The 12,733-nt window shown below is 47.6% G+C and overlaps 1 protein-coding gene across 1 annotated transcript in view; it reads right to left on the bottom strand.

The window, feature by feature from the left end:
* The window catches only part of VWF (von Willebrand factor), a 153,050-nt gene that overhangs the window by 24,994 nt on the left and 115,323 nt on the right, over positions 1–12,733 (bottom strand). The window contains exons 36-42 of the mRNA XM_014793926.2: positions 12,159–12,351; positions 11,620–11,961; positions 9,658–9,857; positions 3,669–3,771; positions 3,147–3,221; positions 1,706–1,810; positions 368–573 (exon numbers count right to left, since the gene is read on the bottom strand). Of these exons, the coding sequence (XP_014649412.2) occupies positions 368–573; positions 1,706–1,810; positions 3,147–3,221; positions 3,669–3,771; positions 9,658–9,857; positions 11,620–11,961; positions 12,159–12,351 (1,224 nt within the window). The remainder of the gene's footprint in view (positions 1–367; positions 574–1,705; positions 1,811–3,146; positions 3,222–3,668; positions 3,772–9,657; positions 9,858–11,619; positions 11,962–12,158; positions 12,352–12,733) is intronic.

Here is a 12,733-nt window from a genome sequence, read left to right as displayed (position 1 = left end):
TCAGTAAATATTGAATGGATAAATGGACAGATGAAAGGATGGCAATTCACAAATAAGTAAACTATTAACTAGTCTCTAAATAATCCATGCAATCATATTATTTCCTTAGCTAACCCACAAATAATCTCTTTAAAGTTAGAGACCAAGTCTTAAACCTTGTTTGTAACCTTAGCACCTAGCCATGCTGCGAACAGAGTAGATTCTCTATAAATACCCCCTGAGCTAACTAAATTTCCATTTAGGCTGAGATGGAATGCTGACTGCACACCCACCAAGCCATACAGCACTTGGTTTGGGCAGGAAGGCAAATCTTCCATGAGAAGCACATGTTTGGCCATCATCCTAGCCAGAGCTGAGCAGCCCATACCTTGTCAGGGAGGCAGGTGGTGGTGGTGCAGCCACAGTCATTGGTGATGGTCGAGGCCAGGTACCCCAGCGGGCAGCTCACCGTGGAGTTGACACAGCTGCAAGCACACTCATACTCATCACAGCACTGGGTCTTCCGAAGGGTCGGCGTCCGGTGTGGGGGGCAGGAGGGGGGGGACTCCCTTTTGCACTCTTCCTTCCTGCAGGCTGAAGGGCAGCACAAGGTGATGCCCTAGTCCTGCCACACTGAGCATTGCACTCAGCCAAGGTCATATGTACTCAGCTAGGATATAAGGTTCCAGAGAACTCTAGACCCAGAATATTACATCAGAAGTGCACAAGAGCCCACCTCCGGAGCTGCAGGATATTCAATCATACCAAAAAGCAGTTAGTCTGCAGAAAAATAACAGTTATCAAAAGGAGGAATGTGAAGCTAGGAATTCTAATGGAGGAGAAGTGAAAGCTGTTTGGTCCCTGCTCTATCTCCTTCCCATGAACATCTGGAAGAAACAGGGTCCTTCCAGCTACTGATTCCCAGAGCTGGCAGATGGAGACTCTCTAAGACCCAGATAGGCCTGGGCACACCACGATCTGGTAAGCATTTTTATATGCTGACAGCTTCTGTGATTCTATCCTATCTCAGTACCTAGAACAATACCCTACAGTTTTAGGTCCTCTAAAAATGTTGAATAAAAGAATGACAGCAATCCTGTTGAATCCACAATGTCATTTTATAAAGGCCAAATCCCATCCCTGTGTCCTTTGCCTATCTCCAACTTCCTTCAAATCCCGTGTGGTCTCCTCTCACCCTCGAGGTCTTACATCTAGAAACTCAAGACCTCCACTTGACTCAAAGCAGGTATTCCCAGTAGCTAAATACAGAATCATTTTCTTGACATGTCTTACCTTAGTCCAACACTGTGCTTAAATTATAGTATTTAGAAATTAAATATATAAACATACAAAGGGAAAAAAGTCTATAAATTTGTTTGGGAATAAGATCCAATGATGAGGATAAACCAAGGGAACATTTCCTCCCCTCAGTGGCATATGGGAGGATGGGAATAAATAAAGTTTGGATCTGGAGCCTACGTCATCTCAGACCCAACCTCCTCTTGAAACAGCCCAAGAGGGAGGTGCCTGTAGCTGTGTCCACACCTGGTACACCTTCAGCAGCACACAACAGGGGGAATTCTTAGAGAACTCAATCCAGGCATGACTTTAACCCCTCTTTCAGATGTACCCCACCCCTGGATTCAGCTAACCAGAATACCAGATGCCTTCCCCAGGCCAAGAGAGAGCAGCCACACCAACCCCTCCTCATCCATGGAGGCTTTACCACAGGCGAAGTTGGGTCTGCAGTCGCCGGGATTGGTCAGTGTCGGCTGGAGGCCACCTTCACAGTGAGGCACCAGGGGCGGGTCACAGTTCACCAGGTCACAAACTGAGGGCCAGGAAAGAGAGACATCCTCTCAGACTTCAGCAGTTATTCTCACATTACCTGTGAGTGGGACTCCACATTCCTGTTCATGCAGACTTCCACTGGTTTAGGCAGATGGTGATGATGAGATAGAGGTAGAAATAGAGATGACAAAGGTAAAGGTAGAGAGAGAGAAAGAAGAGGAGATGAGACGGGAGAGGAGGGGAGGGGAGGGGAGGGAAGGGAAGGGAAGAGAAGAGAAGGGAAGGGAAGGGAAGAGAAGAGAAAGAGATAGATGCATGATTACAGATAGATAGATAGATAGATAGATAGATAGATAGATAGATAGATAGATAGATATAGATCGATCGATCCAAGTCATATGATAAGCTCACATTGTCACTACTCTTGTCATCGTCTAGGACTTCCAGATCTCAGCCAAGTCACTTGAATCCTCTACACCTCAGTTTCATCTTCCGTGAGGTGGGAACTCTACCTTGTAGGGTTAGTCTAAGGAAGTCATGAAGTAACGAAGGCCAAGTGCCTGGCCCACTGCAGAATTTTAATAATGTTTTCAAGATGAGGGACTTGAACTAAATGATCCCTCCAGTTCTCTCTACTATTAACATTTTAGACCTCTTTTACACAAATTGTTCTCAAGTCAGATGCCCCTCCCCATAGGACTTCTATTCATCCCTGATAAATTTCATCAGCATAAATTTCTCGGATTATTTAATTCTTTTTTAGATACTTGGACTGTCCTTTGATCTATCTGCCCTCCCTTGAAGATCTGCATCACTGCGAATTTCACAAGCCTGTGCTTTGTGTCTCCATCTGCACAATCAATAAACACAGTGGGCAGGACAGGGACGGAGCACTAGGATTTTCCGCCGTGTTTACCATAATTCCATCAGCTCCCAATTCCTCTGATTATACCATTATTCAGCCCATTACTCAGTAAGTAGTTTGCAACCTATGATGAAACCTTCTGACAAATATTTGCTGAAACCAAGGTGCCCTGTGCGTGGCCCTCTCGAAATCCAGTGTCCTCGGACTCTTATTGGCATAGTTTTCCTTCAGTAAATCCCTGTGCACCCTCCCTACCAGTGATTACCCCATCCTTTTCTTTAATGCTTCCAAACCTTACATTTAATAATTCACTGCAGAATTTTTCTAGGATGCAAATCCTATTTTCCAGAGGTTACTCTTGCCTGTTTTGGAAAATCCAGTCAGTCTGTACCCCCTCCTCTCACACTCCCTGTGCCTGCGGGACACATGTCCCTTTCAGCACCCACCACCTCGTTGCGGGGGCCGGGCCGGGGCTCAGACCCTGGAGAAATGCCCACGGTGGGACACATACCACACTCGTACTCCGGGCAGCACTGGCCTGCGTTCCGGTGGAGGCGGGCCACTTCACACGGGCCGCACGTGGGAGCTGGAGGAGGAGAATGCCACGGAAGTCAGAGAAGAAAATAACGGTACAGCCTGGAGAAGGATTTAAAATGTTGCAGACTCTCGCCCCCTGAAACCAGCACAGGCCCCGCTCGGGAGGCCCGCGAGGAATCAGGCCAGGGGGCGTCTGAGAAATGAGTCTCCTCGGTGCGTCCCGCTGAGCCCCTCAAATGTGCCCTCCAGGAGACTCTGAGCTGAGGGCCAAAGCGGGGACAGGCGGGCAGGGTTCACCTCGGAGAGTGTCTACCCCAGATGCAGAAAGGGGACCTGAGCCCGGCGAGGTAAAGAAGGGAGGGGCTGACAAGGGGAAACACAGACGAGGTCGAGGAAATCCACACTTTAATCTGGTCCACCAGGTCTGGACACAGGGTGACCACAGGGCCTCGAGGGAGCCCTCCTGCCTCCAGGAGCGCCGGGCGGGTGGGCTCACCTCTGGCCGAGGGGCAGGGCTGCGACGTGCAGTTGACCTTCCGCCCGCTGAGGCACGTGCAGATCTGGCAGGGCTCGTGGTGCGGGATCCAGGTTTCCAGGAACTGAGGGAAAAGGAGGTTCAGAGAGGGCCCAGGACACTCGGAACACAAAGTCCTGGAGTTCACGGCAGTCAGTTCCCCCCACCTCGGGCTCGGTCTCCCCCTGAGGGCAGAGCCTGAGCCACGTCTGTCAGAGGCGCCCAGATGAACAGACGACGTCGAGAGGCGGTGTGGGGGCTGATAAGGAAGGAGCTGGAGGAGCGGCAGGGGCACCCAGGGGGCCGGCCCATGCTGCTTTGTAAACTCAGGGGGGCGACAAACTACAGATTTCAGAAAACTGAGGAGCTTTCACTGCAGCCTTCTCTCTTGGTGGCGCTAAAACTAAGCAAAGCAAGAAAACGAGAATTCCTGCACCGCACCACTGGCCATTCCCCAAGCCAAAGGAGAAGCTGGGATGTAGCTTGAACAAAGCTTCCATCTATTTCTGGAACTGACTTAAGACAATGGGGCAGGAAGAGTCGAGGCGAGGACAGCAAAACTCCCAAAATCGTCACATCGTGGATACCGGAAGTGATCTTAGAGACCACAGTGCAGTCTTCAGATGAGGGTTCGCCCAACTGGTGAAGCAACTCTCTCAGAGTCGCACGCAGCCCTGCCGCGTAGGGGCTTTGCAGTCAGGGAGACCTGAACTCCAGTGTCGGCTTCACGCCTCCGTGCCTCAGTTTCCCCACTGTGCAGTGAGGGTACTCAAGCCTGCCTCACAGCACTGCAGTAAGGAGGGGGAAACCAACCAGCCTGGGTGGGGACTGCACAGCTAGGACTAGGTCTCCCTCTAGACTGCTCCATCAAGTTAAAATCTAAGTTAAAACTAAATTCAAGTTAAATTGCCCCTGAATAAACACCTTCTTATCCAGTAGCTCAAAGGCCTCTAAAATGTCCCCAGATCAAGAAGTTCCTACTTACTCCACATGATTCTGTGGTCAGCAATCGGTCCTCTGAGAAGAAGGAAGATCAGAGATCTCCAGGAAAAACACCTTCCCCTGAGCCACCCGTCCTCCCCAGGGTGGAACCTCTGATGGTCCCCTTGACCTCCCACTCCGTCCATCAGCCACAGCAGCCGGCATCCGAAGAGCATCTGCCATGTTCCACCCTTTCAGGGGCTTGAGATAAATTACTCATCTCATCCTCACTGCACCCCTATGGCGAGGACATCTTTATTATTATCCCCACTCGTCGGGGGAGAAGCTGAGGTACGTGCTCAGGGTCTCCGTGTCGCAGCGGCAAAGCTAGGATTTGGACCCGGAATCCATCTTTGTAACACTGTGCTCTGCTGCTCCCAGGAATAACGAGCATTAAATAAGTCCAGGATGTTTGTCCAAGGGTTTTACATTAAATCACTTTATGCTCCGTATAATAACCCTACCAGGTAGGTACTGTTATTATCCACATTTATAAATGATGGAATTGAGGCCCAGAGAAGGCACTTGACCAGGTGGCGCATCCAGGATTTCAGCCTTGCATTCTGGCCCCAGACACCACGCCTCCTCCATGCGACAACTGCTTCTCGTCGGTGGTCACAGTGCCTGCCATGGCCAGTCACACTGCCCGGGCTGTGGGGGTGACGGGCACTGAACACATGGTCCTAGCCCTCAAATGGCTGACAGTCACATTGAAGAAATAAGATTCTTCCACAAAAAGCTGAATGGGATAAATAAGTTGTGATACATCCACACCCTGGAATACTACTCAGCCAGAAAAACAAACTATCGGAACACACAACAACATGGATGGGTCTCAAAAGCGTTATGCTGAGTGGAAGAAGCCAGGCAAAAAAGGAGCATATACTGTATGATTCCATTTATATAAAATTCCAGAAAACGTAAATGAATCTATAGTGAGAGAAAGCAGAGCAGTGGTTTCTGGGCGATGGGAGATGGGGCTGGGGGATGTATGAAAAACAACCTTAAGGAAACTGTTGGGGGTGATGGAAATGTTCATTATCTTGATTGTGATGACAAGTTTTCAGGTGGGTGCATATGTCAAAACTCATAAAACTGTACACTTTAAACAGGCACCGTTTGTTGTCTGTAAAATATGCCTCGATAAAGCTGCTTTTTAAAGAATGAAACACGAAGGAGCTGCAGGAGTGCAAAAGAAGAGTTCACGAGGGCTGGTGTGCTCCAAAGAGGCCTCTCAAAGGTGCACCTGTGAAGGTGGGAAGGACGTGGGCAGAGAGGAAAGGAGAAGGAATTCCAGGTGGGGAACAGAGCAAACAAAGGCACAGAGGACGGGATATCCTTCAGGGCAGGTGGACTGTGGCAGAGGCCTCCCCGTCCACTTCGGGAGGCTGTGCTTCACTTGGTAGGCAGGGCGCAGCCCTGAAGGTCTGTAAGCAGGACCCGGCCTCAAAGAGAAGAGCACGAAACAAGGACAAGCCTGGTGACAGCGAGAAGGATGGAGAAGGGAGGGCCTCAGAGGGCTGGGGGGAGGCTGGGCAGAGTGGGGCAGGGCTGGGGAGAACACCTCACGGTTCCTCGGGCCTCTCTGCCCTGCCTCCTCCCTGCTTTTACGCTGACAGTAATGCCACCAAAACAGCGAATCAGGGGACCTATATTTAGACTTTTAAGTGGCAAAAGTGATGAGAAGAAAAAGGACAGGGTTATATGGACACGTTTTGAGTTTTTTTTCTCTTTTTAAAGAAACTTTAAAATGAGTCTCTTTTCTGTGGACTTGAGATATCTAAATTCAAGAATAAATAATACAACTTTCCAACTATCCTTAGAGGGGGCAACACCACAATAGATGACCAAAAGCAGGCGTTAAATATCCTTCTCCAGGAATTTCCATTTTCCCAGGAAGCTTCAATGAGACCCGCCCAAGACAGGGAAGAGAACCTATGGCCCCTGAAAAAGCTCTTTCCTGCTCAGGCTAAGCTTATACAAGTGCCAGCCGTCAGCTCTACCGCCCTGGTCGGGTTATGCAGCAAACAGCCAGCAGGTGGCACTCCTGCATCAGGACAGGCCAACTCCAGCGGCCCTGTCTCACCCACCAGGTTCCTGCGGGGTGTGACTATCACCGGGACAGGAGAACAGGTACTACAGCTAGCTGGAGTTAAAGATTAAATAAAAATGGCATAAAGACGGCCTACAGAGAATATGGCAAGGGAAAACGGAAGTCTTCAAAGTCCAAGGTCAGAGAAGGGACCCAAGCAAGTAATCAAGCACCATCCCCCACCGCCGCGGAACTGATGGAAGAATGAATGAACGGAAGCACTGGGCCGGCTACAGAACACCGGAGAACAGAGAGGAAAGCGACGCTCCAGGCCCTACGCTCTGAGTGATGGAGGCAGTTTTGGCTGAGCTGAGGCCGTGCTTGCGCGGCACAGCCCCCACCCCACCGCCCCCACGCTGAGAGAGGCACAGCAGTGCGCAGCTCTGCATCCCTTCTGAGCCCGCTGGAGAGGCTCACGTCTGTAGAGTGCATATTGTAAAGTAAACAAGAGCTATGGAAACTGGTAAATATTTTGCCCTTAAAGTTACCACAAGAGATTTACACCCTGGTTTATTTCCCTGAAGAAAAGTTTTCTAGGCTTTATTTTTCAGTTAAAAAAATTTCATTTAATGGAAATGTTCCTCATATTAGATTTTTATTCTTTCTCCGCTTGAAAGCTGAAATGGCAGGTGGCTGGATAAGATAGTTGTTTTCATCCATTTAAACTCTATTTTCTGAAATAACTAAAACTGGCTGTGTTCCCTTCATAGTTTTTGATTAATTTTCTCACTTGATTTTAAAATATAAGACTGTTTCCTAGTCAAAAATATTGCACTATTTGGAGGCAGTGTGTTGGACTGCAGGTGAGAGGAGCAGCAAAAAGGGGAAATAGAGTCAGAGAGGAGGAGTCGGGGGAGGGGGTGGAGAAACTGAGATAACATTCACAAGCTTCCTGTGTTCAGCACCCTGCAGACCTCTGACACTTATGGAGCCAGAAACGCTTTGCAAACAAGCTCCCTTCTCACCACAGAATGCCAAGGAAGAGGGTAGAGACCATTTCCGCCTCTCTCTGAGAGTACCTTACCACTACCAGCAAAACCAGTCTGGAATTATCACTGGATGCCAGCACCACATGTAAATGGTACATATCACCTGAGCCCAATGAGAGTCCAGAGCTGTGCAAATCTGGGAGAGCAATGTTAGGTTTTGTCAACTCCTTTGGGGACTATTATGGTACAGGCAGTTACTTAATTTGGCAAGTTGGAATATGGCAGTAGAGTATGACTGGGCTTCCCTCCTAGTTTATTTATTACACTGTGAGAACAAAAGGGATCCACTAAGATAAAGCCCAACAATAAAACAGAGCAGATGGAACCATCCAAGTGTAGCCTACTGGACGCCATGCTTACATGGACACCCAGTTAGTGAAGTTTAGCTCACAGTTCCAATGAGATCAGTGGCAGGGCTAGACACTGTGGGATGACCTGGTGTAGGGAATAGGAATTCTAGTTTTATCACCTCATGCCATCTGAGCCTCAGTTTCCTCATCCATTCAATGGGACATGTGAAAATTACCCTATGAAGCTTTGGGAAGAATCAAATGAAATGGTCCATTTCTTGGCTTACGATGTCAGGGACAGAATAGCGTAGTTACTGGGATTATTGTTTTCATCATTCTCCAGGTTGGTTAGCTAGTTTTACCATGAGTTCTCCTAGTTGTGATTAAATATAGTGGTAAGTCCACTGGTCCACTTAGTGATGAAGGTCCACCTTGGGAATGATGGCGTTGTTAGGTCTTAGGTGCAGCCCATGATCATGGAACACATTCTCCTTTGCTAGAAACCAAATGTGCTCCTGCCTCTACCATGCTCTGTAGTATCACTGTCCGTGTATCACAGGACACTGCACACAGTCATGTGTGCACAGACACACACTGCCCCAGATCCTACAAATATACATGCTGTCAACTTTGAAGAGATATGACTGCTATCTTAGGCCATGGGGGATTATCCTTTCAAAATGTGCTCAGTAACTCCTAAAGGGCTAAAAGAATTGGTGACTCAATGACGTGCAAGCAAATCAGCCCAAAAAAGACCTAGCAACAGGGAAATAGCATATTATCGGAAAGAGCAAGCTCCCTGGAGTCAGACAGAGCTTCAAATTCTGAGTCCAATTCCTAACTCCATCACTTACAAACTGTGTCCATAGGCAAGGTGCTAAGCTTTCTAAGCCTTAGGTTTCTCATAGAGGTTTTGTGAGTATTTATGAGATGATGTAAGAAATCCCAGTGTGTTCTGATGAACCTGAAGCCAAGGGAATGCTGCACACACACACGCGCGCGCGCACATGCACTCACTGCACCACATATACAAGTTCCATGGTCAAATAAGTTCAAGAAGCAAAGACCCTCTTAAATATTTGCAATGTACATTAGTACATTAAAAGCTCTAAAAAGTCCTGCAATAAAGAAGCTTATTTAACTGTGTTTGGCTAGTGTTCTTTAAACTCTCTTGACCACAGGTTACTGTTAATACCCTGCAAAACACACCTTTGAAAAACGTTGACATAATGAATATATAGTGCTTAGTACAATGCAAGGTGCATAATATATCTTCATGATGGTAGACATCACCATATAAAATACTCTTTTCCCATTCCCTCCTGGGTTCCTACAGCATTCTACATGCATGAATATAATGATCAAAATAGTAGTAGTGGTAATGTGTTTTGACACTTTGGTGTTTGATCACACAGCTAATACATGACAGACCTGGGATTTGAACCAAGATCTGTCTGACTCCAAAACCATTATGCCACGCTGCTTCCCTATCCCTCCACCATCCCCTGAACTCAACCCCTGCTGCCAAACTTGTAAGGGGCGGATCACTAGTGAACACTTCACCTACTGACCCCAGAGGGAAGCAGCCCCATGAGGAGGTGAGAGGCCAGGGCTCCTACCTGGTGCCGGACTCCATCCTCACTGACACACTGGGTGCAGGCCTCCTTGGGGACACAGCTGCCTTCCAGCATAACTTGGTGGTGGGGGCAGAAGCAGCCTTCCAAGGGATGGTCCCCACAGGAGCTCGTATTGCCCTCACAGTGCTGAGGGCAGCCATGCTCACAGTGGTTGTACACCAGGGATGGTGGGCACGACATAGCTGCAGACAGAGAAAGAGGTCACTCTCACAGGCCCACACCAACCAGAGGGAAACAGGCACAGCTAATTCAAGGTGGTCAATCATCTGACAAACTTGCTGGGGCAGAGATGGCTAGTTTCCACCAATTTTCATTCTCCCCATCTTCCACAGAACTAGAACTTTTAGCTGGGCACATCATCACCCAGAATAAAGACTACATTTCCCAAGCTCCCTTGCAACTAAATGTAGTCATATGATTAATTTCTGACCAACGAACTGTAAGAGGAAGTGTAGACTCCTATAGCAGCCTCCAGGAATCTTTTTTAAAAGACAGCTATGCATGCCCTTTGTCCCTTTTCCCTCCTTCCCTCATCCTGCCTCTTGGAACATGGATGTGAAAGCTTAAACCATGAGGAAAAACAACACCCAAGGGAGGGCAGAGCAAAAAGCTAGAATCCAGTTAAAGGCCCAGAAACAGTGGGAGCCACCTCCCTCTGATCAGCTGTGAGACAGAGAATCTTACTTCTCTGTTACTTGTAGCCAAATTTAATCCTGATTATGTGAACCTGTGTGTCCTTCGGAAGTTTTGTGATTTTTTTCTTTTGAATACAGGTATATTTAATGCTTTAAAAATCCTCTTAAAATTAAATAAGTAATCCACAGCGATGAAGAGTTGCCTTTGGAGAGAAGCTGCAAGACCATTCACTTCCCCCACTTCTGGCCCTGCTCAACCCCTGCCTCACGATCTCACGGTGCTGAGGCAGGTGGCAGAGAAGGTTTCCAAGGGTTTAGAGCACCACGGGTTTTCCTGTACATGCACAATAAATAGCCAGGAGGGAGACAAAGAAATTAGTAAGCAGAGAAGTTACCACTGATAACTCAAAAACTAACTTTTGCTCCTTGATCTGCAAGCAGATTGAAAGGAGTTAGTATCATACACATGGACTCAGAAAATCAGGGCTGGAAGGAACCTAGGGGTTATCTCGTCTAACTGCCTCACTCTAAGATGCAGAAACTGAGGTCCAGAAAGACTAAGAGAACGGCCGGTCACCAGCTGAGTGGGGACTAGGATGCCTGAAGCCTCCAGCCCCAGGTTAGAGCTGCTGACGGCTCCATGATAATCAACTCTGAGACCCCAAGATGCTTATGCATATTGATTTCCCTCAAAAAAAAAAATCAGGGGTTATATTCCATAATTGAGGATGTTGAAGTTCAGTATTCTTTTCACTCCAGCACCCCTCGAGAGCAGGAGCCATATCTGATTCATTCTGGCATCCCCTACATGTTAAAAGATAAATAAATGCCATGTCCAAGTAGGGAAGCTGACCTTGAAGGACAGATGTGTACACTTGTGATCCTATGCTATTTGTCATCAAGAAGCTTCTTGGTACTCAAACGGAAAAATTCCACCCACACTTCAAAATCCTGTTCCTCATGGCCTACTCTGTAAGCCTTTGCTAAAGTTTGGTGGAATTTCAAATTCAATGTGACCGGTTATTCTGTACGTTGATGATGCCTATATTTGTCTAATACATTAAAATCACATTTGTCTGAACTACAGAAATACTAATAGGAAGGATCGTGCTTTCACTTACATAGAAATTCTACATTCAAATTACTTATACATCTACTATCTTATTTGATCCTAACTGGAATCCTAGTAATAGGAAATGCAAGGATTTTGATCTTCATTACCCAGATAAAGAATTTGAGGCCCAGAGAGGTTGAACAAGCCCACAATTAGCTGGTCTTCACAACTTTTGGGGTCCATATGGAGACTCACCACAGAAATCTGTTGTCCTCCAGTCAACACAGACCCCACCGGTCCGACAGAGGTGGGCATAAGAAGCAATCACCTCACACACTTTCTCCTGGTGGCAACTGTCCTGTTGGCAGATGGTGTAAAATGTGGCTGGATCAAGGACCTTATGGCACTCAGCAAACAGCGCTGAGAGAAGGACCTGACAGTGGGAGCTGCTGGAGGCAGGACACTGCTCCTCAGGCACAGGCTGGCATTTCTGCCCTGGCTCCTGCACAGTCCATTCCTGGATGAGCGTTTTCCAGTCTGTGGTGACTGTGCCATCCCTCAGCATGAAGTCATTGGCCCCGTTCTCATCACAGATCCCTAGAGAAACAAAAAAAAAGAAAAGAATGGTAGCCCTGGGTACTAACTCATTGATGCCAGAGACCTGGCCATTCTCCATCTCCAACAGGTCTGAACTTTGCTACTGGACCCAGAAATATAAGCACCCAAGAGTCTTGAGAGTAGAGCAAGGAAGGTTTATTACTATAAAAGGGGGAGAGCCGAGAAGATGTTCTTACCACAGAGACCATACATCTTTGAAGCAAAGGTGTTGGGGCTAAGCTGCAGCTGGAACTCATTGTTTAGTGGAGTGAATGTGAAGACGTGGTCAAGATGGTTGAATGTGATCTTAAACATGATAGCACCATAGACGCTGACTTCCATGTTCCCACCCACGTAAGGGAGAGAGACCACTCTCCCATTCACTGACACCTGCCCAAAGAAGAAAATGAGTCCTCAGTAGTCATAGCAATAAGAAATCCTCGAGTTTCACTCTTAGCTTATTCCCAAAGTTACTCACAGTCCCTACACATTCCCCACCCTCAACTCCAGTGTTCTCCACAAACCCTAATATTCGTCAGCAGCTCTTCTAAGATAAAGGGGCTTTGCAGATCTTGACAGGAGAACAGACTATTATAATACTGTACAGACAGCCGTGCAGCTGGAACCCAAAAGCCCAGGAGTTAAAGTGAACCTTGAGTCTGTGTGCATTCACTATGGAAGAATGATTCCTTCAAGATAGGCTGGGAAAGCCGCCATTTTGCCAGCTCATCAGGGTAGTGTCTCCAGGAGCATCTAACAGGACTATTCTAAG

This window comes from Ceratotherium simum, chromosome 17, assembly GCF_057802395.1.
Source record: "Ceratotherium simum simum isolate JZ-2026a chromosome 17, ASM5780239v1, whole genome shotgun sequence".
Classification (NCBI taxonomy): domain Eukaryota; kingdom Metazoa; phylum Chordata; class Mammalia; order Perissodactyla; family Rhinocerotidae; genus Ceratotherium; species Ceratotherium simum.
Note: the sequence above shows the minus strand (reverse complement) of the source record. Positions and strands in the feature narration are given on the sequence as shown.